The 13,774-nt window shown below is 39.7% G+C and overlaps 1 protein-coding gene across 1 annotated transcript in view; it reads left to right on the top strand.

Moving 5' to 3' along the window:
- LOC124612385 (centlein-like) overlaps positions 1 to 13,774 on the top strand; it is a 569,059-nt gene that overhangs the window by 541,313 nt on the left and 13,972 nt on the right. Inside the window, exons 14-15 of the mRNA XM_047140562.1 lie at positions 5,994 to 6,178; positions 8,255 to 8,341. Of these exons, the coding sequence (XP_046996518.1) occupies positions 5,994 to 6,178; positions 8,255 to 8,341 (272 nt within the window). The remainder of the gene's footprint in view (positions 1 to 5,993; positions 6,179 to 8,254; positions 8,342 to 13,774) is intronic.

Below are 13,774 nucleotides of genomic sequence, written 5' to 3'. Positions count from 1 at the left end.
GTTTTTTAAAAATCTACTGCTTTCAAGTATCCGGATAGCATAGGTAGGACTTGGGCAATTGTCGTGCCACTAGTTTATATAAGGAATGTATGACGTATAGCCCACAAGTGTGTTTTGGGATTTTATGAAAACGTTCTTCCTCTCACGATTAAACATTTTTCCATGTGGCAGAGGGGTGTAAGTTGTTGTTTGAAGGCTTCTATTTGGGCAATCATGGCCCATGAATATTACTTGGTTGTATTTCGATAGGTGGATGGCTGCCACTGAGGTGGTTGCCGTTGGCTTTAACAGACGGCGCCTAAGGCAAAGGAAGTAGCGGGCGAGGTTCATGAGGAAGGCATGGCATGCATAAAGCCGATACCGTGAGACCTGTAGATGTTGCACTACCCACAGTTTCCATATCTTCACCTTCATCACTAAAACACTTCCCAATGCAGTTTCAGGTGGCTTGCTGTCCCTCATAGTAGCCTGAGATTTTATTTGTTTTCATTTCGTATAGTTGAGGGATTAATACTATGTGAGCTGATTACAGGGTTTTAGTTTATGGTGGATACTGCTGGTTATACTTAATTTGGTGGTGTTCTTTTAGAGATTTGGGAGGCTGAAAGGTTTATTCATAAAGGAACACCCCCCCCCCCCCTCCCCATTAATTATTTCATATTGATATGTGGTTTGAGTTGTGATTAGTGCCTCTACTGGCTATAGGTATAGCATGGCAATGTAAAAATTTTGGGTTTAAATTTTTTTTTTTAAATCCTGTAGTGTTAATATGTACAGAAGTACCATTCCAGTTGCTAGTCGTAATTACACCCTGTTACATGTTACATGCTGAGTATATTATTATTAAATTACATGTGAACACATGAAGCATATGACCATGCAGCACCCCCTACCGAGGGTGCTTCGCTGTTAGTTGACTTGTTTAGCGTCAGTATACGCTCTGCTTTACGACTTCTTGTGTCGCAGCTATAGTCATATGTTATTGGACACTTTCTTCGAATTGTCAAGGCTGTATGCCTGGTTCATTAGGAAGGCGTTGAAGTTTGTGGTATGTAACTCATATAATCCAATCTCATTTTCTGTAATGTTGAGACGTGTTGAATGTGCTGTTCATTTATGTTTTGTACTTTTTTGTAACAGATGTCTGAAGATGGGTGTAATCCCAAAATGCGTAACATGTTCTAATAAAAGAGTCAATTGAACATCTCATGCGTTTATTGCAATTGTACAGCATTGGTTGCCAATTATTAGCAATCCAGTGTGCTTCAGTGTTTCCTTCATCTCTGCCAGACATCAGGCCCATCATATTTCTCAATATCTTACTGGTTTAGTTACCAAAAATTCATCTCCCAACAATAAAGAAGCAGCTTTCACATTTAACTTGGAATACAGATAATAGTTTTATCTGGTGATGTCAGATGTTCTAATATTTATGCTACACATATCAAATCAAAAATGACAAGAGTTTGGAGAGTTCATTAATGCAGTGCATAGTGCAGTAATTTTAAGTGTCAGGAAGTCTTTTCTGAAAGTACTGGAGTATTGGAGAGTAGCCATGTATTGAAGTGAAATATGAATGATAAATAGTTTAGACAAGAAGAGAATAGAGGCTTTTGAAATGTGGTGCTACAGAAGAATGCTGAAGATTAGATGGATAGATCATGTAATTAATGAGGAGGTACTGAATAAAATTGGGGAAAAGGATTTGTGCCACAACTTGACTAGAAGAAATCAAGGGATCACCAATTTAGTATTGGAGGGCAGCATGGAGGGTAAAAATCGTAGAGGGAGACCAAGAGATGAATACACTTAGCAGGTTCAGAAGGTTGCAGTAGGCACTTGGAGACGAAGAAGCCCACACAGGATAGGGCAGCATGGAGAGCTGCATCAAACCAGTCTCTGGACTGAAGACCACAACAACAACAACAACAACAACAACAGTGCATTAATTAAACTTCATAGTTTTGTAGTACACAATTATAAACATGAAAATCACAAAATCAGCACTTAAAGTGCACAGGCACATAAGTCAACATGGTGCCTGCTCAATACAGGGCATGTGACATCATGGAAACATATTTCTGGTGGTAAAAATGAGAGGTTTATTTCAATACCTATTCAGTACTATTTTTTATATTCAGAAAGTTGAAGAGGATACTGAGCCATTGTGAAAATTAACTTCAGCACATGACAAGTACGATCAAGTTCAATTCAAACCAGCACGGATTCTTACCTCGCAGTGTGTGTGTGTGTGTGTGTGTGTGTGTGTGTGTGTGTGTGTGTGTGTGTGTGGGTGGGTGGGTGCGTGCGCGCGTGCACACAGAAAGAGAGAGCAGAAAAATCTTCATGGGAAGCTGGGACACCCAAAACTAGCATGTGGAAGGACTCTACTTGCAAGAATATTGGTGTGTGCATTGTTACTGCCTCCTCTCTCTCTGCTTCTCTGACATAAACACAATGATGCTGCTGGCATGGCCATGTGACCGGCTTGCTTTGCTGGTTAAAACTATATTGTGAATTATGTTTGTGATGACAGTGTGATATGTTGCATAGACCATGGCCTAGGTTAGGTTGGAAGGTGATAGATGTCATGGTGATCTATATGTTTCCACAAATAAAATGCCATGTTTTCTTTTTCCACAGTTTTGCTTTCATGTTATGAAAATATGTAGTTTAAGCAATATACTGCAATATCGATTTCTAAAAAATGTGTCACTTTCGTACATTAGGTTATACAAAAGCATTGGGAAATGTCATACTGTTACTGGAATGGATATCTTTTGAAGAATGGTATCACATCTATAGTCTGCTCACACTTACTTTAGGATTGATAGCTGCAAAGGAAGTAGTGGGGCGAGGTTCATGAGGAAGGCATGGCATGCATTAAGCCAATACCGTGAGACCTGTAGATGTTGCACTACCCACAGTTTCCATATCTTCACCTCCATCACTAAAACACTTCCCACTGCAGTTTCAGGTGGCTTGCTGTTCCTCATAGTAGCCTGAGATTTTATTTGTTTTCATTTCTTATAGTTGAGGGATTAATAGTTTTCTGTTGCTACTATTGTGTGTTGTGTAATAGTGAACAGTGTTAGAAGCAAGTTCATCAAACATTAAACAAAGTTCGTTTCTCAGCTGGACATTGCCATATATCCATTGAGCTACTTTGTCAACAATTGTTATTGATAAAAGCCACAACTACTCTGTTGTTATTGACAAAATATCTACCATGGCAAAAGCAAATGAGGAGATGTTTAGCTTCAGCACCAAAAGGTCAAAGTAAGTGATAAATTTTAAAAAGTGGAGCTTATGAATCTAATATCTCTTCATAAACCAGTAGAACTGATAAGGAAGAAGCTGTCGGGAAGGTCACCTCTGAAGACTGGAAGAAAGCCACCGTAATGCATCATGGGACAATAATGCTATTTTTTAAAAATTCGATACGGGAAATGATGTGCACTGCAAACATGTATGACCGCAATGAGAGTGATGTTGATGGAGTTTTTTCACTCTCCACATGATAAGATATGCAGGTGGATTCAGCACAATGTTTGTCATGCAGTTTAAACACTGCACAGCAAAATTCTGATTTGATAAGTTTTGACTATTAATAAGAAGCAGTTATCTGCCACAGAGTCCAAAAGAAGTTCATCTCAGGAACTCAGTCTTAATCACACTCTCACTTTTTCCATTATAATTGTTGCTTTACTGAGGTAGAGGTATTTTGCTGTCACAGTTATTATTTCTTCCAAGCCGAGAAGATAAGTTCTCTTGCTTCAATTAATAGACATAACTATTCTGTTTCATTACAAATAAATAGAAAGTTCGACCAGAAAATGTAATAACAATTTAATTATAAACTGAGCACACAGTTTCTCTCAGTGAAATGAAACGGGCCAACAAAGAGGCTCTGTCATTTTCCTGCATGTCAAAAATCTGATAACATTTTCAAAAAATGTACTTTCATACACTTTCTGTATATCATTCTCAAAATTCTTTCCACAGATAAAACTAAAATGGAAACATAATGTAGTTCTTCCGCAAGACACTGATACCAGTTCCATCTCTGTACAGTGAATAGTTTACAAGTTTGAGCAAGTTGAGTGAAATGTAAGATTATGTGTGTGTTCTAAGTGGAAAGTTACAACTCAGTTCTGAACCTCAACATGTTTCTGCCTAAGTGTCAATCCTAAAGAAATTTCAAATAAACTTGCAGAGTAGAGTAGTAGTAGAGGGGATTTTTGGGCGCAAGGTCTTCAGTGCCCATTCAGTAACATAGTGAGACGGGTGTCAAGAAAAATCCCAGAACAGGAATATAAAATGGAATATAAAACACTGGTAACAATCGTTGAGAAATATGTGCTCACCCACACCGAAGCGTGAGATGAAGCAGGGTGTCAGCAGTAAAACCTGGACAACACAGGAAGAAAATAATAGAGGGAGCTAAAACAATGTAGCAGATGGAAGTGGCTGGCTGACTGCAAGGAAAAAAGGGGAGGAGTCAGCCACTCTGCAATACACTAAAACCTCCAACCTAAAAGTTTAGGCCAGAGTCCAGACACATCACAAAACTTAAAAACCCTAGACACACACGTCTCATCATTAGCCAAAACAGAAGGCAGATCTCCATCAACTTGTGCTTCTGCCCTTGCATCATGGTATAAAATGCAGTCTGTTAAAATGTGCTGGACAGAGATGTGCACACCACAAGCATCACAAAACGGAGGATCCTCCTGCCGTAATAAAAAGCTATGTGTGAGAGGACAGTGCCCGATCCGAAGACGTGTGAGGGCCACCTCTTCCCGCCTGAGCAACCGGCAGGAGGAACGCCACGGCCGAGTGGTTGACTTTACCAGTTTATTGGCCGTCACCGCCAGCCATTCGTCCTCCCACAACGCCATGCACTTCCTGTGGAGTGCAGCGATGACTGACTGCAAGGGGATAGGACACTGGACCACATCCTGCTCTCTGCAGGCCTCCTTGGCAGCCCGATCGGCCTGTTCATTGCCCCATATTCCGACATGACCAGGCACCCAGCAGAAGGATACCTCTTTACCCTGCCGTTGGAGCAAGTACAGTTGGTCATGTATCAGCTGGACCATCTCCTCAGTCGGGTACAGGTTCTGCAGTGATTGTAAGGCACTAAGAGAATCGGAGCAGAGAAGAAATCGATCGCCCCGAACATGATTCATCTGCTCCAGTGCCTTCAGGATCGCGTGGAGCTCCGCTGCGAAAACGGTATATTCAGCAGGGAGGTGAATCCGGGTAACTTGATCAGGGAACACTACAGAACAGCCAAGGAAATTCTCCTGTTTGGAGCCATCAGTGTAAACGACAGTGAAACCGTGATGCACATCTAAAATGTTAAAAAACAGACACTGGAATGTAAAATCTGGTGAAACAGACTTACAGAGCCATAGTTCTCCAGGTGGGAAATAAATTGTTATTTTGAGATTATACACATTTCTCAGAGCTGAGGAAAAAAAAAGCCAATAAATGATTTCCGTATTCAGTATCTATCAGTTACCAATATAGGTAAACTGGAGCCCTCAGAGTTACAAGATTTCTTCACGAGAATCAGGAGAAACACAAAATTTTTATGACTTTTTGCAAAAACTGATGATTTCGTGTAATGTCAATAAAAAGTGCTGACTTTGCTTTTTTTATTTGTTTATAGCTAATGCAATTTTTCCTGTCCCTAGCCATATGATGTAAACACTATTATTTGAAATTACAGAATTATCAGAGGAAAATGTAGAAGATTTTGGTGTATAATGACACACTCTTAGTTCTGGACAAAGTTGTTTTTAGTTAAGGCTGAGTCATTCTGATAAGACTCTCTGAACACTGTCCCACATTCTTTATACCAACTGTAATTGCAAGAGGTGGGAAACAATTATATAAAATAATTTAGGGAACAAAATTTATTATCTGTGTTTCTTGTGTGCTGTGTGCATTTCAGTCAGTAACTCATCATATTATTTCATCTCCAGTGTGTAAAAAGCATGAAGATCAGAACATGAAGACACTTGTACAAACTGCATACCAGCAAAAGGAAGAAACTCTTGAGGAACAGACATCTAGAATAATTAATGGCACATTTCCTAATCTTGAGGGACCCATTGATGAATTGACCAAAGTTGTTCGCAGCCTTGACAGCACATTGGAATACATTAAGGTAAGGAATAGTTGATTTCCTTCAGGCAACAAATCTGGAAAAGGAAATGGAAGCATTAGCATTAACTTCTCTTCTATCTTGTTGAAGCACAATGTTTAATAGTTTAATTGGGTGTTTCTTCTCTAGCTTTAACGATCCTTTCCATCCTCTTGTGTTTTCCCTGTAGATGTAAAACTTTGTGTCTTCCAGATTTTCAAACAAAACGTCATGAATTACTGGAATATGTAATAGGAAATTATTTAATATTACTTTCTGCCTCATACGGGATTTGTGCAGCCAGACTGACATTTTTATATTTTGAATTTATGGGCAGTGTCTTTACTAGACTATAAGCAAAGAGAAGCTGCAGTCAAACCCATTTCAGAAATATTTTTTTCCCATAATTGCTTGATTCAACTTCACAAAAAAATTCCAGAAGACAACTGCACTTCCTGAAATGTGCTGCACTGCACTATTCCTGAAATATGAAAACACTGTGTAGTTGGGAATCCTCAAACTATCTTAAAATTCATTCAAGCAATATTTGCAATTATATATCTTTTCTTTATTGAAAATGTCATGTGACTAGGATCTCCCATTGGGTAGACTGTTTGCCGGGTGCAAGTCTTTCAATTTGACGCCACTTCGGCGACTTGTGCATCGATGGGGATGAGATGATGATGATTAGGACAATGCAACACCCAGTCTCTGAGCAGAGAAAATCTCTGATCCAGCCGGCAATCGAACCCGAGCCCTTAGGACTGACATTCTATCACACTGACCACTCAGCTACCGGGGGGCGGACTCTTTTCTTTATTGACGTAGTTTGACTGTAGGGTGTCCTTTTATATTTTTCGCAGTGGGCCAACATCATGTCAATTCAACTGTCCCAAGCTATGTCCTGTTGTGCATATATTAACATTTCAGTATTCTCAAACTATAAAGGAAAAAAATAAATACAGATATAGAGCCATGTCTTGTAATAGAATTTTGATGTTTGAACCAATCTTTGGGTTGAAAACAGCTTTACTTATACTGTACACAGGGCTGAAATAGAGCTCCTGGTTATTAATTACTTACAAGAAATGACTAGAACTGGGACACAAGTACTATTGAGAAGGAGCTAACGGTTGGCTGTCCATTCTTTGGCAATAGCACTAAATACATTCCAGTAATATCTTTTCAATTTTCTTGCTGTGTTTTTCTTCCACTCAGGAATTTCCAATACTAAAATTTAGAAGGTGTTGGTCATTTTCTACCTGAGTCATTGTTTTTATGCTACATTTCTTTCAGTTTTGTAATGAGCTTTCCAACACATTATTACCTTCAACCAAAACGGGTTCCAAAAACTTCAGTCAACGAAACCCAATTTGCGTGTTTCTCACATGATACCACCTAAATAAAACTGCAAAAATATTCCATTGGATCTTAATAAGATTTCAAATTGGTGCAAAGACTGGTAACTTGCTTTAAATGTTCAGAAATGCAAAATTGTGAAAATCATAAAATGAGAAACATAGTACCCTATGACTAAAATATCAGCAATTCCCAACTGGAGTCATTGGAATCACTCATACGAGCACCTGGGTATAACAACTTCACAGTGCTTTGCAGAGTATGGATGTAGATGTAAATTCAGATGACTGCTCAGATATTTTGACTGCTCGTAGGTGATATTTTCTAGAGAATCCATAAAACTAGAGAAAGTATTGTGTCGGTGCAGATATAAGAGCAGTGAAATTGATTTTGCTGTATTGAAATTCCCCAAAAGAGATACTGGTTGAGAGACTGTTAATGTACAATGCTTTAATGTAAGTTTATACAGTGTTAATCAAGTATGTTGTGTGAACTAATGGAAGGAAAATGGGGGTAGGGGATGTTGTAGTAGGTTTAAGTGCAGCACATTCTTCTCGAGCAATAAGGTTTTCAAAGAAATAATATCTACTGAAGTGCTGCATCTGAATTTTTGAATGGCTTACTACTAATAATATCATTTTCATTTTTCCATAAACATATTTCAGAATAATACAAACAAAATAATCTTATCCATTTCACATTTTCAACCGCCTGTAAAACTGCATATTATTATACTTGCAGGAAATTAAAGAAACAGATGACGACAACATTCCATTGAAGCAAGACAAGAATAATCGCAATTTACAGAAGCCTGAAGTTCCACCAAAGGTAATTTGCAGTATGGGATCTAGATACAATAGTCAATTAAATACTCTTAGACCCACTGCATTTTCTCTTTTTTGCTCTATTGATGCAGTTCACCACTAATTATAATTGTGGAGTTTAACCCTATGGATAATGTATTCTGATGAATAAATGCTACATGAATTAGCATCGTGCCAGTAAACACAGCTGATACAGTAGATTAGGATGAAATAACAACTATAAGGAAAGGACACATTGCTACTGCCCACATAGAGGAGGCACTGAGTCACATAAAGGAACAACAAAAAAGAAAAACAGTTTTAGACATTTATTTGAAATTGCAGAATCATTCTGACATTTGCAGTGTTAGGTATGATGATATTATCTATTGGTGATACCTGAAAATATGTGCCGAACCAGGACTCAAACCCGGATATCTGCTTGGTGAGAGTGGTTGCCTTAACAACCCCATTGCTTGTGACATTACTTGATTTCAAGGATTCAGATAGCCAACACCTGAGAAATCCAGGTTCGAGTCCTAGTCCAGCACAATTTTTCGTGTATCACCAGCAGGTAATATCTTCATGCCTAACACAGATCATGTCAAAAAGATTCGGCAATTGTGAATAAATTTCATAAATTTAGTACAGCTGCAAGACCGACACCAATGTCTGTTTCTTCACACATTGTTAAAAATACTAGAAATATTAAAGCTTTTGAACAAAGTCCTTCCTCAGCAGTATGACTATCACTCATTTACACTATAGCTCACATGCTCATGGCTACTGTCTCTGGGCACTATGGCTTAGCATCATGAGATAGTAGCCATGTGCCTGTGAGTTATTGTTGTGCGAATGAGTAACAGTTCTACTTCTGAGGAAAGAATTTGCCCAAAAGCTTTTTCTTTTGCATTGTGCCTTTCTATGACTCAATGCTGCCTCTTCGTGGTGAGTAGCAGTCTATCATTTACATATTGCCGTCGGTAGTTTCTTTTTTATGAATAAAAAGAATCATAAGGAAGCATATAGAGTATCATGTTAAACAATGGAAAGTCCAGGATGGAGTAACAACAATATTATGAAGAGGATAGATTTCTACTCACCATATATAGGAGATGCTGAGTCTCAGAAAGACACAATGAAAAAACTGCTATACATTTTACCTTTTTGGTGAAAGGCCTTTTCCAGAAGTACAAAACGTACATCACACTTTCACACTGGCACAACTCACACACACATGACCACAGAGTCTGGCAGCTGTGGTGCAACTGACTCATAACTGTGCCTGATGGGAACAGAAATCCAGTGTGGGTGGTGGGAGTAAGGTAAAGGTATTGGGCGGGGAAGGCAGGAGGATGTCAGAGTGGGGTGTGAGACAGTGTAGTGCTGATTACAGGAGCATGCAGGGGTGTGGTGGGAGGGGACAGGGTATGGCTGCTATGTGTAGTCGTGAGGCTTGGGAAAGGGGGGGGGGGTGGCAGTGGGAAAGGAGAGAAGTACAGAAGGGGAAAACAACTAGTGGGTGTTTGACAGAACTAAAAGCTGTGTTGTGCCAGAATGGGAACACAGAAGGGCATAAGTAAGTGGAGGACAGGGACCAATGAAGGTCGAGGGCAATGGTATTTATGGGAATGTCGGATATATTACAGAGAGGGTTCCCTCCCGTGCAATTCAGGAATGCTGAAGTCAATAGATTGCACAAGGTGTGAAGCAGTCACTGGTGTGAAGCAGATTGTGTTGGGCAGCACGTTCTGCAACTAGGTGGTCCATCTGTCTCTTGACCATAGTTTGTCAATGGAAACTCTCCCTGCAATATGTTCCATGTCATCGTAACCCCCTGGCCTCACCCTTTGCCAGTCTCTGTCCCCACTTACCTATCCCCTCCACTGCTCCCACTCCAGTACAACACAGCCTTGTATTCTGTCAACTCACCCATTAATTCTTCTCTACTTCTCTCCTATTACATTACATCTCCCCCCTCCCCGCAAACCTTTCAACTGTATCTAGCAACCCTACCCTGTCCCTGTCCCCAACATGTTCGTGCAAGCTCCCACAAGCAATACCACTTCTTCCCCCCAGCCTTAAATTGCTACCCCCCTCCCCTTTCTCTCTCCACGCCTGGTATGTTTCTTCCCTTTGACTCATACCTACACTACTGCTCATTAATTTCAATACACCCTGGTATTTCAGAGTTACAACACAAATCAAATGTTATTTCTCACAAAATATAATTATATTAGCTTCCACATATATAATACAATCACAATCATTATGAAGTATTTTCCTTTGGATTTAATGACTGCCTCACAAACTCGAGGCATGCGGTCAGTCAGGTTTTGTACGTATTGTGAATCTATATGATTCTACACATCCTTAACAACACTCCAGAGATGTTCCTTGCTGGATATATTAACTTCCCTAATATGTCTGTCCACTTCATCCCAGACTATTTCAATGGGATTACAATTGGGGCTTTGGGACGGTCATACCATATCATTAAGTGCTTTGTGTTTTTCCTTTGATGCAATGTAGTTTGTACAGTATGCGGACCAATGTTTTGGGTCATTATCCTGTTGTAAGGAGAACCCTTTCCCTATTAAGCGCAATCCCCTTTGTATTGCATGATACTGAAGTCCGCGGTGGTACTTCTTCTGATCCATACTTCCTATTATTTTCACAATGTCACCAAATCCATCTCTGGCAAAACATTCCCAAACCATAATAGAACCTCCACCATGTTTAACTGGAGGTAGAACACACTGCTGGGCTACCCTTTCCCCTACAAATTGGTGAACAAATATTCTCCTTCTGGTTCCAACATCTCGAACTTCAATTCATTGGTGAATAGCACCTTCATCCACTCTTCCAATGTCCAATTAAAATGTTTTCTAGCCCATTCAAGTCTCTTCTGCATATTTATGGGCCTTAGAATGGGGTCCTCCCCCCATGAACCATGGACCTTGCCATAGGTGGGGAGACTTGTGTGTCTCAGCGTTACAGGTAGCCATACCGTAGGTGCAACCACAACGGAGGGGTATCTGTTGAGAGACCAGACAAATGTGTGGTTCCTGAAGAGGGGCAGCAGCCTTTTCAGTAGTTGCAGGGGCAACAGTCTGGATGATTGGCTGATCTGGCCTTGTAACACTAACCAAAACGGCCTTGCTGTGCTGGTACTGCGAACGCCTGAAAGCAAGGGGAAACTACAGCCATAATTTTTCCCAAGGGCATGTAGCTTTACTGTATGGTTAAATTATGATGGTGTCCTCTTGGGTAAAATATTCCGAAGGTAAAATAGTCCCCCATTTGGATCTCCGGGTGGGGACTACTCAGGAGGACGTCGTTATCAGGAGAAAGAAAAGTGGCATTCTACAGATCGAAGCATGGAATGTCAGATCCCTTAATCGGACAGGTAGGTTAGAAAATTTAAAAAGGGAAATGGATAGGTTAAAGTTAGATATAGTGGGAATTAGCAAAGTTTGGTGGCAGGAGGAACAAGTCTTTTGGTAGGTGAATACAGCATTATAAATACAAAATCAAATAGGGGTAATGCATGAGTAGGTTCAATAATGAATAAAAAAATAGGAGTGTGGGTAAGCTACTACAAACAGCATAGTGAATGCATTATTGTGGCCAAGATAGACACGAAGCCCCCGCCTACTACAGTAGTACAAGTTTATATGCCAACTAGCTCTGCAGATGATGAAGAAATTGATACAATGTATGATGAGATAAAAGAAATTATTCAGATAATGAAGGGAGACAAAAATTTAATAGTCATGGGTGACTGGAATTCAATAGTAGGAAAAGGAAGAGAAGGAAACGTAATAGGTGAATATGGATTGGGGATAAGAAATGAAAGAGGAAGCCGTCTGGTAGAATTTTGCACAGAGCATAACTTAATCATAGCTAACACATGATTCAAAAATCATTAAAGAAGGTTGTATACATGGAAGAAGCCTGGACATACTAGAAGGTATCAGATAGATTATATAATGGTAAGACAGAGATTTAGGAACCAGGTTTTAAATTGTAAGACATTTCCAGGGGCAGATGTGAACTCTGACCACAATCTGTTGGTTATGAACTGTAGATTAAAACTGAAGAAACTGAAAAAAGGTGGGAATTTAAGGAGATGGGACCTGCATAAACTGACTAAACCAGAGGTTGTACAAGTTTCAAAGGGAGCATAAGGGAACAACTGACAGGAATGGAGGAAAGAAATACAGTAGAAGAAGGATGGATAGCTTTGAGGGATGAAGTAGTGAAGGCAGCAGAGGATCAAGTACATAAAAAGACAAGGGCTAGTAGAAATCCTTGGGTAACAGAAGAAATATTGAATTTAATTGATGAAAGGAGAAAATATAAAAATGCAGTTAATGAAGTAGGCAAAAAGGAATACAAACGTCACAAAAATGAGATCGACAGAAAGTGCAAAATGGCTAAGCAGGGATGGCTAGAGGACAAATGTAAGGATGTAGAGTCTTATTTCACTAGGGGGGAGATAGATGCTGACTACAGGAAAATTAGAGACCTTTGGAGAAAAGAGAACCACTTCTATGAATATCAAGAGCTCAGATGGAAACCCAGTTCTAAGCAAAGAAGGGAAAGCAGAGAGGTGGAAGGAGTATATAGAGGGTCTATACAAGGGCGATGTACTTTAGGACTATGTATTGGAAATGGAAGAGGATGTAGATGAAGATGAAATGGGAGATATGATACTGCATGAAGAGTTTGACAGAGCACTGAAAGATCTAAATTGAAACAAGGCCCCAGGAGTAGACAACATTCCATTACAACTACTGACAGCCTTGGGAGAGCCAGTCCTGAGAAAACTCTACCATCTGGTGAGTAAGATGTATGAGACAGGCGAAATACCCTCAGACTTCAAGAAGAATATAATAATTCCAATCCCAAAGAAAGCAGGTGTTGACAGATGTGAAAATTACCGAATTATCAGTTTATTAAGTAACGGCTGCAAAATACTAACGCGAATTCTTTACAGACGAATGGAAAAACTGGTAGAAGCCGACATCGGGGAAGATCAGTTTGGATTCCATAGAAATGTTGGAACACATGAGGCAATACTGACCCTACGACTTATCTTAGAAGATAGATTAAGGAAAGGCAAACCTATGTTTCTAGCATTTGTAGACTTACACAAAGCTTTTGAAAATGTTGACTGGAATACTCTCTTTCAAATTCTGAAGGTGGCAGGGCTAAAACACAGGGAGCGAAAGGCTATTTACAATTTGTACAGAAACCAGGTGGCAGTAATAAGAGTTGAGGGGCATGAAAGGGAAGCAGTGGTTGGGAAGGGAGTGAGACAGGGTTATAGCCTCTCCCCGGTGTTATTCAACCTGTATATTGAGCAAACAGCAAACGAAACAAAAGAAAAATTTGGAGTAGGTATTAAAATCCATGGAGAAGAAATAAAAACTTTGAGGTTCACCAATGACAT

This window comes from Schistocerca americana, chromosome 4 (genome assembly GCF_021461395.2).
Source record: "Schistocerca americana isolate TAMUIC-IGC-003095 chromosome 4, iqSchAmer2.1, whole genome shotgun sequence".
NCBI lineage: Eukaryota > Metazoa > Arthropoda > Insecta > Orthoptera > Acrididae > Schistocerca > Schistocerca americana.
Note: the sequence above shows the minus strand (reverse complement) of the source record. Positions and strands in the feature narration are given on the sequence as shown.